At 42.7% G+C, this 16154-nt stretch overlaps 2 protein-coding genes and 1 long non-coding RNA gene across 3 annotated transcripts in view; 2 read left to right on the forward strand and 1 right to left on the reverse strand.

Moving 5' to 3' along the window:
- Positions 1–1838, reverse strand: part of FAM102B (family with sequence similarity 102 member B) — a 32121-nt gene extending 30283 nt beyond the window's left edge. Inside the window, exon 1 of the mRNA XM_039329644.1 lies at positions 1604–1838. Within this exon, the coding sequence (XP_039185578.1) occupies positions 1604–1752 (149 nt within the window). The 5' untranslated portion in view covers positions 1753–1838. The remainder of the gene's footprint in view (positions 1–1603) is intronic.
- LOC120301893 lies at positions 1628–2897 on the forward strand. Its single transcript, XR_005555058.1, has 2 exons — positions 1628–1757; positions 1906–2897. It is a non-coding gene; the product is annotated as an uncharacterized LOC120301893 (long non-coding RNA).
- A 9370-nt stretch (positions 2898–12267) lies between these two features.
- The window catches only part of SLC25A24 (solute carrier family 25 member 24), a 29531-nt gene continuing 25644 nt past the window's right edge, over positions 12268–16154 (forward strand). The window contains exon 1 of the mRNA XM_039329553.1: positions 12268–12687. Within this exon, the coding sequence (XP_039185487.1) occupies positions 12505–12687 (183 nt within the window). The 5' untranslated portion in view covers positions 12268–12504. The remainder of the gene's footprint in view (positions 12688–16154) is intronic.

Consider the following 16154-nt stretch of genomic DNA (forward strand, 5'->3'; position numbering starts at 1 on the left):
AGCTAGTAAAATGTAACTCTGGCTCAGGAAACAGGATGTTCATATATTACAACAAGCAAATGCCACGTTATTGACACCCATGCCCATATTAATGATAATAAATAAAACCTCTATTTCACAAGCATAAACCAGTGAGCACATACTGCAGAACCCACATAGTTAGCAACACTTTGCCAAATTAAAAAAAAACTAAGCAAGATTGGATGGAGATTCCAGGAAATGTCTGAATTGAATGCTAGACTGGGAAGCTGAAAAAAATATTCAGGAAAAATGAAATGTCAAATCACTTCTCTTTTGTTGCCAATACAAATAGATGGAAGAGTTACTGAAGTTCTTAGGAGTCAAATTCATAAACAGAGCATGCTATGAGTTCCCTAACACCATTACTTTATTAATTAAAAGTGAAAGGATGATTTCAGGGACCTTCACCTATAGCAGGGATGTCAAACTGCTGGCTCATGAGCTGGACGCATCACGCAGAAGCCATGCCCACCCCAGCTCCGGCAAGGGGAAAAAAGTTGCAATACGTCGCAACATGTCACATCATGCGGCGAGTTTGACACCCCTGACTTATAGGCATATATTTTGGATATATATTTGTGTTAGTATTAGAAATCATAGAAATCAAATTAGAAACATTAGAAATCGGAACTTGTTATTAATTTCAAAAGTCCAAAGCATCATTTGTATGCCACCTAGATATCTACAATGTACACCTTACATTGATATTCAGTGAGAGTTTTCAGAATCTGAGTTGTATAGTATATTGCTGAAGTTAGCAAAGGTTAATAGCTATTCTGGTGTAATAACTGTTCTTCTCTACCAATGGCATAAAACAAATAAGGCAAAAGACTTTTCCTTATTTTGTTTTGAAAAAGAAACAAGTGGGTAAAAAGATCAGCTTTGAGTGTTGGACTTCAATTTTTAACTCTTTCCAGCAGGAGAAATTCTACCACATTTCATAAGACATCTTACATCTGCCAGAGGACTATTCTGAGAGTTAAATGAGATAATGCAATTATTTTTAGGTTTGTGTCGTTTAGAGAAATGTATGGAATTGTTTGCAATTATGCTAAAGAAATACAGGTGTGGTCATGGCTTCTGAAAACTAGAGCTTCATTTGTCAAGAAACCACAACCACTCCTCTAGGAATCCCCACGGTGAAGTTTAATCCTTTTGGAAGAAGACGAATTTCTATCCAAACAGACAAAAGATGCTCTGTGCAGCGTCAGAGCCACTCACTTCATTATTACTTGACAGATTGATGCTTTCCCCTGAACTCAGCCCTGGGGCTGTAAACAAGTCCGAGAAATGGAAGATTTATATAAGGGTCTGACTTAGATAGCTGGCTTGTTTCCCTAGGTTCGCGGGTCTTCAAGTCTGGTATTTTGGGTGGGGGGGAGAAGGGAATTGATTTTGCAACTTAAGCAGGGAGGGAGAAAAAGCAGCAACAGCCTTCGCCTACGTTATTATTTCTCTCCAGCCCCAACCGCGAATTAGCATTTCTTGTAGCTTCGCGAAGACTTAACAGGTGGAATAAGGCTCCGCCAGACTCTTGGCAGCCACCTCCTGGCCAGGCTAACGGAGTCGAAGCGGTTCGTACCTGGAGGACTCTCCGCTGAAGCTCCCACCGTCCAGCAGCCGCACCTTGCAGAAGAGGATCCCATTGACGAAGGGCACCGAGGAGAGATCGTCCAGTTCCAGCTCCACGCGGAATTTGAACTTCTTTTTCTTCATCATCATGAAAGCCATGCGGGGTAAGGCGGGCAAAGGAGGCGCGCGCTATAAAGCAGCACTCGCCGCAAGGGCCAAGGGGAGCCCTTCCCCCCCTTTCGCCCCCCCTCCCTCCCCGGACGTCCTCCTGTCTCCGCTTAACCCCCCGCCGTTTCCTCCATTACTACACAGCCGTCGTTTCTTCGGCCCTTGTGACCAGGCAATGCAGGGGAGGAGGAAAAGCAGCAGGAGGAGGGTGGGCGAAGAAAGAGGGAGAGGGAAGAAAACACGCCCGCCCGCGCGCTGTCTTCACCCTAGGCAGGCGGCGCGGGCGCTCTGCTACGACATGCGTCTTGCTGCGCCCGCCCCAACGAGCGAAGGAGACGCCGGCCGCAAACCGCCCGCGTTCAAACCAGCCCGCCGCCTCCTCTCCCCCGGACGGGCTCTCTGGAGGGGAGGGGCGGTCTGTTCCCCAGAAGGCTTCTTCTCTGCCCTCCTGCGGCGTCAGTCCGTCGAGTCACGAGGGGCCCCCGCCGAGTGACGGGAGCGCTCTCCCCTTTCTCGGGGTGGGCGCCCCTGCCAGCTCTAGCCGGCACCGAAGGTTCCTGGGGGTGAAAAAAGTGGCGCGGTCGGTCGGTCGGCCGGCCGGCCGGCCCGGCGCGCGCCAGGCAGCGAATCCCTGGGCGCTCATCCGTAGCAATACCCCCGCCAGCTGCAGTAGGACCCCATAAGGACCCCGGGCGGGTTTTTAGGCGTAAAGAAAGAAATGGTGAGGCTCTTGGGGGGGGGGAGATAGGCCTGCAACCCAGGTGTTGCAATGATGTTACTCATTTCCTGACCAGCGGTGACCTCACAGATTTCAGAGGTACGAGAGAAACAAGATTTCAACTATAGGCATATCTCCAGCCAAACGACAAGGCCCCATCACGCTTTGGGTGCAATTCTGCATTCTTTCTTCCCGGAATAGTATAAATTCCCTTGCATTTAGTGACCCCTTCCGTGTTTAGGATTGATGCTTTTTATGCTTTATATATTGAGGCGTTTCCTCCATGCACTAATGATGTTTAATCTTTATTCACAATTCATTTAGAATAATAATTCCGGGTTCCATATTCGGAGACACTGGTGCAACTTAGAATTACTGTTCACTTAAAAATGCTAATTAAAAATCTTGGCAAACCTGATCATGAGTATAAAAATGAACCTTCTTGTAAAATAATGTGTCCTTAATATTATCCTCTTTGCAACTGAGATGTATTTGTCTTACACTGTATATGATTCACAATTTGAAAAGGATTTTTAGCATGGTTTTATGACTCTTCCCGCTCTTAAGATCTTGGCAGAAGTACTGAGTTGTTAATGCCTTAAGGACTTTCAATCAGGGAGAAGTGCCTTAAAATAGCCGGATGTTTAATACTATAAGCAAAATACACTCAGCAAAAATTAGGACACATATCATTATTCACTTTAAAGCATCATCTCAGAGGAGACAAGTGGAAGAATGTTGTATTTTGCACAGTTAAATGGGCCACTAATTACTTTTACAGAATTAGAGTATTTCACATTTTCTCTAAAACACTCAAGGCAATATTTTTATTCCCACGCCCTGCCGTTATATCTTTGGGCTAACCTTAAAATGTAGATTTTGCTGGGAGAGAGTGACTGGCAGTGAATGGATCTGAATGTTGCAAAAGTTTGAACCAAGAACATGAAGGAATGTGAAATTGGATCTCTCACAATAATAGCTCTGCTTATTACAGTAATGCCAAATTTAGTAATTCCTGGGGTGCATATTTTCAAGCATGTAGTTATTGTATTATCAGCACTTCATGTTAAAGAGATAAGGAGAAGTTTGTCTTTTGCCAGGTTGTGTACATCTGAGTGGATATTTCTTCTCCTTCATGCCTGTTACCAGTAATTTACTCAGGAAGTTATAACAGGTTTGGACACACACACACACACACACTTATTGTTATGATGCTTTTCAAGTAAATAGTTTGCACTCAGCTTAGCAAATTATATATACATTTTTATAGAGAGCTTCCTGCAGTTTCTTAACTGTTTCCTCTTATTCATACAGGTGTTTTTCATTATAACAGATATGCCATTAGAACAGACATCCCCCGGGCCGGATGCAGCCCGCAAAGTGGTTTCATGTGACCTGCGAAGCCATCCTAGAAACAGTGAGGGAACGGCCCCCGCTGCCTTGGCCCTGGCTGGCTGGGAGCCAATGTACAATTTTGTGGTGGCCATCTATGCTGAAACACATTCAATCTTGGCTCCACAAGGCCGTCTGGAAACAGCGAGGAACCAGCCCCTGCCGCATCGGCCCCACCCCCTGGTGCATGCTGGGGAGGTGTCACCATTTGTGAGGAATGAAGAAATGCATCATCGCCTGGCCAGCAAATGGCCATTGCCTACTTCACATATTCGGCTTGATGGGCTTTGGGGGAGGGGTTTTGGCAGGTAGCGGGGCACTCTCACAGCGTTGAGAGACAGCTGGGCGGCACAAATCCAAAAAGAAACGCAAGCCCGCCCAGCTCCCAGCCTGTCTGGTTTCAGGCAGTGGGGCACTCTCCTCACAGCGCCAAGAGCTAAGCCAGGTAGTGCGAATCTGATGAGAAGTGCAATGCTGCCTAGCCTCCAGCCTGCCCAGTTTTAGCAGGCATCAAGGTACAAAGCTGGTGAGTTTCGCACCGCCTGGCTCAACCTCTCGGTGCTGAGGAGAGCACCCCGCTGCCTGCCGAAACCAGGCAGGCTGGGGGCTGGGCGGCATTGTGCTTCTTTTTGGATTTGCGCTGCCCGGTTCAGCTTCTTGGCGCTATGAGGAAAGAGCCCCGCTGCCTGCCGGAACTGGGCAGGCTGGGGGCTGGGCAGCATTGCGCTGGTAACATTGACTCTCACGCTGTTCGTGGCATCCCCTCCCCCAGAGCCCACCAAACCAGATATGTGAAGTACGTGAGGGCCATGTGCTGGCCACTTCCAGGTGATGGCGCATTTCTTCATTCCTCACAGAGGGTGACACCTTCTCAGCTACATTTCTTGCCTGTTTTTCTCCATCCCTCATCTCAAATATTTTCCTTACTTAGGAAGGAGGAAAGGGAGGGTCTGAGGGAAGTCCTGCCTTACTCCTGCCCTGCTGCCCTTTCACCATCCCCTTGCTCCCTCCTCCTGGCCTATCTTGGGGGTCTCCCATCCTATTGCTAAGGAAGCTTTGGATACAAAGCCGGGTCTCCTCCCATGGAGAGGGAATGGATCTCCCTCTGACTTTGCCCTCGTACCCGTCAAGAGCAACCTGGCTAAGGAGAGCAAGCACAGCAGCAGCAGCCTTGAGGAGGAGGTAAGTGCAGCTGGGTGCCCCCTTGGGGAAATGGAGCTGGGCTTGGTGCCGTGGATGCTCGAGGGCTAGGCTGGGCATTTGACCTCTACTGTCCAGGGCTCCCGGCAGCCTGCACCACCATCCAGCCCCCCCCCCCGCATGGCCTGAGAGGAACAGTGAGGCTCCTCCAGTGGACCATGCCTTGGCAGTTGCCCTGGTCCCACCCCTTCTGCCAGAGACCCTCAGATCTGTCCCACTCCTGCCCAGGCCCCCACAGGCACCCTTGACGCGAATGATGTAGAGCTGGCCACACCCACTCCATCCACGCCCACCCAGGCCACACCCACCTGGCCCCCAAGGACAACCGCAATGCTGATGAGTTTGACACCCCTGCATTAGAAGCTTCATTACTTTCCTGTTTCAGGCTTATTTTTAACCTAAAGTAGAGGATTGAAAGAAGGAAAAATCTTTCCCTGAATTTCTGGATTGCAAAAATAACAAAGTTATCCTACACTGAACCTCACCAAAAATATCACTTGAAGCCAAATTCACCAAATAGAAGCTGTCGTACTTTGGTCATGATGCGAGTTGACTCACTTGAAAAGTCAAATATACTGGGAACAATTAACAGAAAAATGATAAGGGGGAGCCCTAGTACCTATTGGATGGACACTATAAAACGGGTCCTCAACCCCTGGTCCATGACCCAGTGCCAGGCCTCAGCCTGTTCAGAATCGTGCCTTGGAAGTGGTGGGAGAGCGTCTACTTGCACATGTGTGTGAACCTGCATTTGTGAAAGCGCACAAGCAAAACATCCCCTCCCCCCCCGCTGCCTCCAATGGTCAGCCAAGCTATAAAGGATGACATTGGGAAGACCATGGTGGATCTGAAGGAGACAGTACGAGAGAGGGGGGCATAGAGAGTGCTGATCCATAAAGTGGCCGAGGGTCGGACATGACTGAAAGGTGGATGATGATGAACTTCTTGGAATGCTAGCACCTTGATCAAGTTTTCCTTGCTACTTCTGGTCTGTCCTTTCCAGCATAGGATATAGAGCAGTGGTTCTCAACCTTTTTAATGCCGCAACCCCCAACCGGTCGTAAGTCGAGCACTACTCAACCAGTCGTAAGTCGAGGACTACTCAACTGGTGCAGCACCCTTTGCAGAATGGGACTTTTGGCGGGCTCAGCAGGGCAGAGACAGCCTGGACAATTCCTATTGGCTTTTGAAAGCCAATAGAATTAGACTCTATTCAAGAGAGTCTATTCTATTGGCTTTCAAAAGCCAATAGAATAAAAGAGAGTAGCACAGCTAAGGAAAAGGGGGAAAAAATGGTGGACTGGGTTGTTTGGCGACCCCCGTGAAATGGTCGTTCGACCCCAAATGGGGTCCTGATCCACAGGTTGAGAACCACTGATATAGAGGAAATAGAGAAGCAAGCAAAGGTATGAAACCTGTATTCTCAGTATTTAGGTAGTCCTTGACTTACGACTGGTTGTTTAGCAACCTGTCAAGGTTGCAATGGACTCCAAAAGCTACATATGATCCAGTTCTAACAGCCAGCTCCCCTTGTGGTCACATGATCACATTTTGGGCACTTGGCAACAGGCCTGCTTTTCCGTCTGATGGCAGCATCTCATGGTCTTATGATTGTGATTTAAAGAATTTACTGGTTTTTGCTAAAAACCGGTGTTTACTTCCGGTTTCCTGCAAAACTGCCTCATAGCAAATCATGGGTTCACTTAATGACCACTATGCTTGTTTCATGACACTTGTTTGCTTAATGACCACATTCATTTAATGACCACTGCAAAAGAAGGTTATAAAAATCAGATGACCCATTTTTACAACTGTCACAGCTTATGACTGTAATTGGCAGGCTCAATTACTATCATAAGTTGAGGACTACTGTATAGTGCTGGATCTATAGTATATGCCTACCAGCATCTCCCTTAATACCCTCCAAGCTAGATGCACTACCTGATGTTACTTTTGTGAATTTCTTTTTAGTTTAACACAAACTTAAACTTTCATCTTTAGTTCCACCTACAGTCCAGTGTTTTATTTAGAAGTGTGTCTACTTTTTCAGAAAAAAAAAACCACAAGACAAAGATAAACTCTGTAGAGAGCATACTGAGTGGCTAGAATGGATCATAAGAGAACAACTACTGTATATCAATCTGCCCTCAATGCTATTTTCCGCAATCTCCATACAACCTTTTTAAAAAAGTAGTGAAAATATATTCTCAACATTCCAAATGTATAAAGCAAAAATAATATAATTTAGAATGGAGGGTGATAATTATCTATTTTTAAATAAATTATAAATTTCTAAAGGTATTGTTCTCTTTTCATCTCAAATGGATTATTGTTATGCAGTCATCAAATAATTGGAAGTTAGAAAGGTTATTGATTTTTCATGTTTTAAAATACAACTTTTTAAGTATAACCTAATACAATATTTAGAATAATTTTATTCAGCAATAGATAAGACTTTCCTTATACAGTGGACTTTTTTTTAATAGCCCAATGTTTTATCTCCCTCTGCTGGATTCATGGTGTAATTATTGAGAATTTGATAGCATTTAAAAGGGAAAATTGCTCAAACGTTTGCATTTCAGGGTCTTTAAATATTTTTTAATTTGTAATTATTATCTGATTTGTGGAGTCCTCAGTGCTTTCTGAATTTGTTGTTTGCTTGCAGACATTCATTACTCATATATGAGTGAATGGGGGAGGACTACCCGTATATAAAAGTTTGCACTGCAGTTGTTAGATTAATAACACGGTTGTTAAATGAATGTGGCTTCCCCGTTGACTCTGCTTGTCAGAAGGCTGCAAAAGATGATCACGCGATCCCGCAACATTGCAACTGTCATTAATACATGCCAGTTGCCAAGTGTCTAAATTTTGATATCATGATGCTACAATGATCGTAAGTTTGAAAAACAGTCACAAGTCACCTTTTTCAGTGCCATTGTAACTTCAAATGGTCACTAAACAATGACTATCTGTACTTACAAAGTAATAAAGATGGGAGAAAAATCAAATCAATCAATAAAAATCTATTATCATGTGTTGCCAGTAAACAAAGTAGCAAGCCACTTCATTAACTAGATAATGTTCACCACGTTCAAATGACATTTCTCATCATTGCAAAATTGAAATTCAGGAAAATTATGCAGAAATAAACATGTTGCATATTATACAGATATTGTTCCTATATAGTGCAAAATAAACATGGACTATATGACAACTGATTAACTCTAACCCTACATTCTAGGTTGGTCTTCCCTACTTTTTTTGTCCTTCAAGTGTCATCTCTAGCCAGCAATATCATTAAAGAAATGCAATGAGTACGTGATAGGATTGTGATTGTGGGGAAAATAGAGGAAGGAATGCTACATATATATCCTTCAGATCTTACTGGAAAAGTAGGATATAAATCTAACAAGTTAAAATGAAACATGAGTTTTGTAATTGTAATTATGCTTCTTGTTTTTATTGCCTGTCATCTACAACATAGGTGCAGCTGCAGCCAAGCAAGGCACTGCCATTTTAGAAAATAAAGGTGCTATTTGTAATGATGCTGTTTGTTCTGACTGTTTCTGATCAGATTTTGTTATTTTTTTTTGGTAGAAGTCAGCAATGGAAAATATATTTTGGAAAATAAATTTTATCCTGGCTGCAGGTCTCTTGGCTATTGATGTTGCCTTAGAAACTGTATTTCCAGTTGATATAGTAACTAAGATGGCTCTTGAGAGCAAAGTCTCCCACAGCAGCTGACATTCTGTTTCAACCTACTGTATAATGCAAATAAATTTTGGGATCTTTACTTCGAAACCAAATTCTTCATTTAATCATGGAATTATAACAGATATTATATTTGCCTTGGGTCAAATTTTGAAATACTGTTTTCATCATATCAAAAATTAAAAATGCTTTAAAATATCCAAAGCAGACAATCCAACAGAGTTAGGAACCCTAAAATGCCGTGTGGTTAAGAACAGATAGAACTTTTATTATTTATTTTTATTTGTTAAGTTTATTTGCCGACCATTTCACCATGAGGAGACTCTGGTCAGCTTAGATTATTGAAACAATAAAACCATAAAATATACATATATATTTAAGTACAATAAGATACAGGTTATGATTAAAAGATGGGGAGGGAGAGTGTAGAATGTATGGGGGAAGGTGATTTCAGCTGTAGGTCCATCAACCACCTCCAGCGTAATAATTCTCCCATTGGGGCCCCAAGACAACTGGCAGAACCAAGTCTTCAGGCTTTTGCAGAAAGTCGGGAGGGTAAGAGCCAATCTCACCTCTGTGTGTGTTTGTGTTTGTGTGTGTGTTGTGTGTGTGTGTGTAAGATATTCCAAGGAGCAGGAGCCATGGCAGAAAAGGCTCTTCTGGACCCTGCCAGCCAGAATTCCCTGACCAAACCTGAACTTGCAAAAAACAATCAAACATTGCAGTGCAGATATTTCTTTTTGGAGTTCCAGATAACCATGTCTTTTCTTTTTTTTCAGAAATTTTCATTCCATTCCTCATCCTTTGGTTTCCATCTTCCTTTTATCAGTCAGACAGTAATCCATTCCAAATGAGGATCCCCTTCTTTGATTTTCTTTCCTTTCCTTTAGGACAGAGCTGGGCAACTTTTTTTATGGCTGAGGGGCACTCTGTTATGGCATGATACAAAATGAACAGATCCATAGGAGAAGATCCAGGGGTTTCTCTAGGTTTCCTAGGGTTGAAGGAAAAGTCTTCATCATGGTTCAGTCCAAGCCGGGAATAAACAACATGGCGACTGCTTTAGAAAGAAGGTTGCAGTTTATTGAAGAGGAGAGCCAGACAGAAAGATGGCTCTGGAAGAAAAGAGAGAGAGCACATGCAGGGAGTGGGTTTTTATACCCTCTGGAGCATTTTGTTTAGAGTTGTTCCTGTGGCATGAACTTTGACCTGAGTCTGAGTGTGGCTTTCTGGTGTTCTGATGGTGATGGGTTAATCCTATTATGTCCCAAAGGTCACATCCTGCTTCCCTGTGGCTATGGCTGATGACTCTTAGATTTTTGGTGTGAGGGATTGTTGATTCTAGGGATCTTTTTTCCTAACCACAGTTTCCTGACTCCAGTCTTTCTGACAAGATTATCACATCTGCATTTCTGCAGACTTGGTTTCTGTTTGGGACAGAGAGACTTGGGGGGTGGATTGGTTTCTGCCTTTAAAATCTTTTAGGGAAATACATATTTCCCACACTAGTTTTTAAATAGAGGTTTTCTATTCCAAAATGCTGCTTGCAGGTTTCTCACCTAAAAATTACACGGTTGCTGCTGTGGAGAAAATACGAGGCAAAAGTATTAAATATGTTTCCTGCCTTGAGTTGACCAATATATGCATATAAACACAAAACATGGTATAAAAAGCTAATCATTATCAACTGCTAGGAAATCCTAGGTTATTTAAAAGATTCAGAAAGGAAAAAGCAAGCAGAGATGAAGTTTTAAGAAACTGGCATATTAATTTACATTAAATTTTCCTTTGGGACCTCTGGGTCTCCCTACCTATCTCTATATATTAAATAATGACTATGTTATCACTATTTTATACACATGAATATAATCTTTGGTTATCAATTTGTTTAGAGCTATGAATTGCTGTAAGAAAACAAGCTAAACTTAAATCCATATAAAACAAGCTGTTGGTAAGTAGGAAGCTGGAGTTCACAGTGTGCTGGATGGGGTCTCACTCCTCTTGAATGAGCAGATGCTTGATCCTTAGTTGTCATTGGGTTTGCAGTGATGGGTGTGATAAGGAGTGCACTTGCAGAGTCCTTCACCAGTTGCAATCTTTTCTCAGCCAGTCAGATTGTGGAAGCTGTTTAACCATTAATGTTAACCTTTTCTTAGTATTAACTACTACATCATTTTGAATTGGTTTATTAATCATAGTTTATCCTTTGGGGGCTGGACAGTTTGTCATTATCTGCCCCCTCAAGCTTTCCTAGGAATTCCTTCAGAGTAGCCAAGTATAGCAAATGGATTTTCCTGGTAAATATATATTAACAGAAAGCTTTTCCTGCTGTAATATATTCATTTTGCAAAGAATCTACTCCTACTGGAGCCCCTAGAACGGGACATGTGTTCTGCTCAATCCCTTTTTCAAGTAGTTGTTACTCACCAAATGTAGTTACTCACCAAAGATAGCCGTGATAATTGTATGTGCGTAATAGACATGTGAAGATATCTATGTAAGAATTGATAAAACTGCATTTTGGACTCTCCCTATAACCTTAGATTACTTTACGATTACACCTCTTAATCATAGTTAAAGAATCTCCTTAATCTCTTCTGTTAAAGATTTCAGTAGGATTACTCCTTCTGCTATTGAAAATAGCCGTTTACAACAAATACCATACAACAGGACTAGTTTCGGCGTGTTACATATCTGCCTGCCATGCAGCCTTTCTTAATCTCGGATCTCCAGATGTTCTTGCGCTACGCAAGTGTTCGCAGGGTATGGCAAAAAACAACAACAAACCATAAACAACAGGCAGAGCTTCGTTCGTCCCGCCGCGGCCACCATCTTGACTTTTTTGACCATGCCCTCCGGACACCCTGGACAGCTTGTGTTATCCTCGATAAACAAGATCGCTCGCCACCCAGCAAATGTGGGGACACCAGCTTGATACAAAGGAAGGCTCGGCCTAAGTCATCTTAGACACGTTCCAAATTCCAGACCTAAAAACTCAGCGGAAGCCAAATATCAAAAAGATTCAGCCTTGCAACAGTGTAAACATGAAAGCGAAGCAAGGTCTGTTTAAAGGCGATTGTTTCCATGGGAATCAGCGCGAATCTAATTGGACCTGCGTCTCCCTGGCCAGCCCGTGTGAGATGCCACCATTGCGGCATCTGTCCTCGGCGGCAAAATCTTCCAGAGATTCCCTGGGATTTACCTCTACGCGAACAGGACAGACTCGGGCATTTAAAAAAAAAAGAGAGAGAGAGAGAGGCGCAACTGTGTGTGTACAGTTGCAAATACTATAGTAAAGACTGTAGCGGGCTTCCCGCGCTAAAATTGCCTATCCCCGACTGTGTGATTTGCTTTCCTGCAAACTGTTCCCTTATGTACTGTACGTAGGAAGGAGGCCAAAGGAGCCAAGCCCCTCCTATGTCTGAGTGAGTCAACCACCGGAGAATCCAGTGAAGAGAAACCAGCTCTTCCTCTTCCTGCTCCTTCCTGGGGTGTTGCTTCTTGGCCGTCATCTTTATTAAACGTTGGATGGCTCCTCCCAAGAGCTGCAAAAAGCCAACGGTATTTTTAAAGACTTCGCTTTAACGTGAGGCCTTTAGATTGTTGGATGTGTTTTTTACGACAGGCTTTGGTGTGTAACCGTGCTTTGGCTCTCTTCCTGCTATTTATCCCCATTTTGTTGTTTAGCCTTCCGGGCTAAAAAGTTCTTAGACTGCACAATGCTCCGCATTCTGGGGGGCTTTGTGTTCCCGGAAGCTGCCTGTGAAGCGGCCGAAAGTAAGTCGAGGTACGAAAACCTCTTCAAGAAACTAGATCGTAACCAGGATGGTCGAGTGGACATTGCTGAGCTGCAAAGTGGCCTTAAGGAGTTGGGCATCCCTCTGGGAGATGACGCGGAGAAGGTGGGTGCAAGGCATAAGACTTGCTTAAGAGGAGGGGGAGGAGGGAAAAGAAGCATGGGAGTAATTGTTTCTGAATCCGAACCCTCATAAAGGAGAGTCTTGGAAACCCGAAGGCTGGCGAGGTGTTGTGTGTAAACCTTATCTCAATACAAGTTTTTTTTTTTAAAAAACAAACGAACAATGGTTTTGGCTACTGTATAAAAAGAGCATGCCATCCTTCCTTCCACTCATCCCCATTCATTCCACTTGTGGTACATTGGCACCTGGCAGGTGGTACATGACCATCCTAGAAAAGTAGTGGAGGAGGGGAATGAGCTGAATCGGTGGCAGCACCGCACAAGCCTGAGCAAGAGATGGCTGGAGTTGCAGGGCTCTCAGGGCTCAGCTGAAGTGCCAGGATCAGCACCAGGCTCCAGCTAGAGCTTGGCACTGATCCTGACGCTTCTGCTGAGCCCAGAAGAAGCGCTGATTAGCTGGATGGAATGTTGCGGCATCTCCAGGGTCTTGTGATTTACATTCAGATGCTTGGCAACTGATTCATATTTATGACGGTCACAGTGTCCCAGGGTCATGTCACATGACCAAAACCTGCTGCAACCACCCAGCACGGGGGGGGGGGGGAATAAAAACCAAACACCCTCCACCCCACCCCTGCTGCCAATCCTCAACAGAAATGCTCACAACAATGAAAACCTTGGACAGGAGGAAGAGTGCCACCGGGTGGGCAGGCAGGTGTCTTGCTCGGCTGTGGCTTAGGGGGCATTTTTTTCAGTGCCGTTGTAACTTCACTAAGCAAACTGTTGTAAGTCGAGGACTACCTGTACTTTATCAAGTTTTTGACACCTTGCTAGGTGACTGGTGGTACTCGGATGTTGCCATATCCTAAAAGTGGTACAATGGCTGAAAAGGTTGAAAAGCCCTGTTCTAGAGACCCGTTGTAAGAGGTTAACACATTGCATAGAGACAAATCTGTTCAATCAATGATCAGCTTCAGTACAAAGTTCAGTCTAAAGACAGTTTAATGAATCATGGCTTGTTCATAAATGGATTGGCATGATGAATGTGTTTGGAAACTTATTTGTGATATGTATACTTTATACTTTCATGTCTAGTCTAAAGTTCACTAAAACAATGAGATATATGAAGTGGTATATAGGTTGAGTAGATTACAAACATATGGAAAAAGGAACATTTTGTGTTAGAAAGTTTCCAGGAGAAACTACGAATTGATAATTTTTAGTAGCCTACTTACAGAAATAACAGAATCAGTGATGGCCCTACCTGGGCATTTTGCCGCTTGAGGCATAAATCCAAGTGATGACTAATAAAAATATAATTAAGAAGCAAATGTATGTTTCTTTTTATCATTGACAGTTGGTTTATACAGTTGTCCCTGGATACTACAGACTATTTAATTAACGTGAATTAAAGAATTGTTTGCAGCACTTTAAATATTGTCTGTGGTTTTTCTACGGCTTAACATGCCATCCAAGAACAAGAGATTCAACAAGGAAAGATGCACCGAGTCCTCTCCTTATGACAGTGGCATTTGGCAGGATCCAGAGAGCATGTCTTCTCTATCCTGGCTACTGCCCTATGGAAGAGTTTATGCCCTGAGATTAGGATTGCACTAACTCTGCTGACTTTGAAGAAGGGACTTTTTCCATGGGCACTGGGCTGAGGTGTGAGCCAATCTGAAATGCTTTGATATGGTATGTTTATGGGTTGGCCTCAGTTGTGTCATGGCATTGTTCAGTATATTGTTTTGGCATTCATTTTAATCCCTTGGTAGCTGCCCAGAGTTGCAGCTTGCTGTATAAATAGACTAAATGAATAAATAAAGCAAAGAACAATCGCTGTGTACATTTAGTGTGAACCAGAATTTGAAACTATGAGGGTGGTTCCATCTTTTGCTTTTATGCTACCTGGAAATGACAGTTGCCTCAGATTCATACAACATGCTTGGTCTATCCAAAGCCACAGAATGCAGTTAAAAGAACCATATAGGACAATTAAAAGATGGTGGAATACTTATTTACATACTCAGATAGAGTGGCTATGTAAACTAACATGAACCAGAATATGTTGGATATCCACAGGAATCTGAGCTTTCTGAATTTTCTGTAGCAATGTAACCAAACCTGTTGTGTTCCACAATCCTTCACTCATTTATCTCTGCAATTCATACATAAATAAGTTGCAAGAATTATTTTCTGGCAGAATTTTGCAATGCTTCCTTATCAGGAATAGGGAAGGCACTCCAAGTTAATCAATGAGAATGAATGTGGCGGAAGTAGATGGTGAGATAGCGTGCTGAACTAGAATTTCACAACTGATTATAATAGAACTTGAATCAGTAACTTTCTAATGAATGTTCGATTTGTTTCAGTCTCAAGCTGCTTCTGGTATTTCATTCATTAAAGTTATTTGAAAAATAGAAATGTCTGCCATCAGTAGAATACTTATTTGGAGTACAGAAATTGGGACATTTATTTGATGGGAGCAAAGACATACAGAGGACTCTAAATTTGCTTCCGTCTAGGATTTGATGGATTTTTGCAGTTCAAATACGATGCAACTAATACATCAGTGGTACATATCCCATTAATATTAGTACTAACATTTATTAGGGTAATTATTAGCATTGTCATTTGAACTGACCAGATACGTAAAGAATTGCTGTGTTTCATTCATTAACATAAGTAAAGTATTCACATTTTTGAAGAGAGGGAAATTCAGTGCATGCTATTTTAGGCTGTTTACACTATATAATATTAAATAAGTTTAGTTTGTATCGATCACACTTTGTGTGTTATTGATACAGTAATAATGTGCTGGATGAGCTATTTAAACCACTGCAACTGCAATTGGCACACTTACTATTTTAATATATATTTTACTTAGTTTAATTCAGTCATATTTAAGGATACCATTCTGGTAGAAGAAAAGCTGAATGTTCAAAAACATTTTAATTAATAAACACAGGTGGTGCTATGTTTGCCCCATTTTGTACAAATCTAATGTATTCATAAGTTCAATGCTTTTCTTTTGTTTCTGAGTCTATTTTCAGATAAATTTTGAATTCATTGATATTTAATGTAGAAGGTTTTTTTGTTGGTGTTAGTTTACATACTGGTTTGTATAGGGCTAAGCTTTGATATATATCTATCCTACCCTTTTAAGGATAAAACCTTGAATTTTCATTAGGTTTTGTAGGCGTTGCCTTTTTATAGTACTGGCTGCTGCCATGCCTGCTTATACTGCAAATAAGGTCAAAGCCTATTGGATCATACACCTATACAGTACTTGGCTGGGTATTGTGGAGATATTCTCCACCTCATCTGGAGAACAGCAAGTTGGGCAAAGCTGGTTTGGCAAGATTTGAAGAAAGGTAATATACTAGATAGCCAGAGGTGAAGAATGTTCAGATGCTGTCAAGACAGGCTATTTCAACTTTGTGTTGCTTT

The sequence above is a fragment of the Crotalus tigris genome, unplaced genomic scaffold (genome assembly GCF_016545835.1).
Source record: "Crotalus tigris isolate CLP2741 ecotype Arizona unplaced genomic scaffold, ASM1654583v1 scf7180000024401.5802323, whole genome shotgun sequence".
NCBI classification, from domain to species: domain Eukaryota; kingdom Metazoa; phylum Chordata; class Lepidosauria; order Squamata; family Viperidae; genus Crotalus; species Crotalus tigris.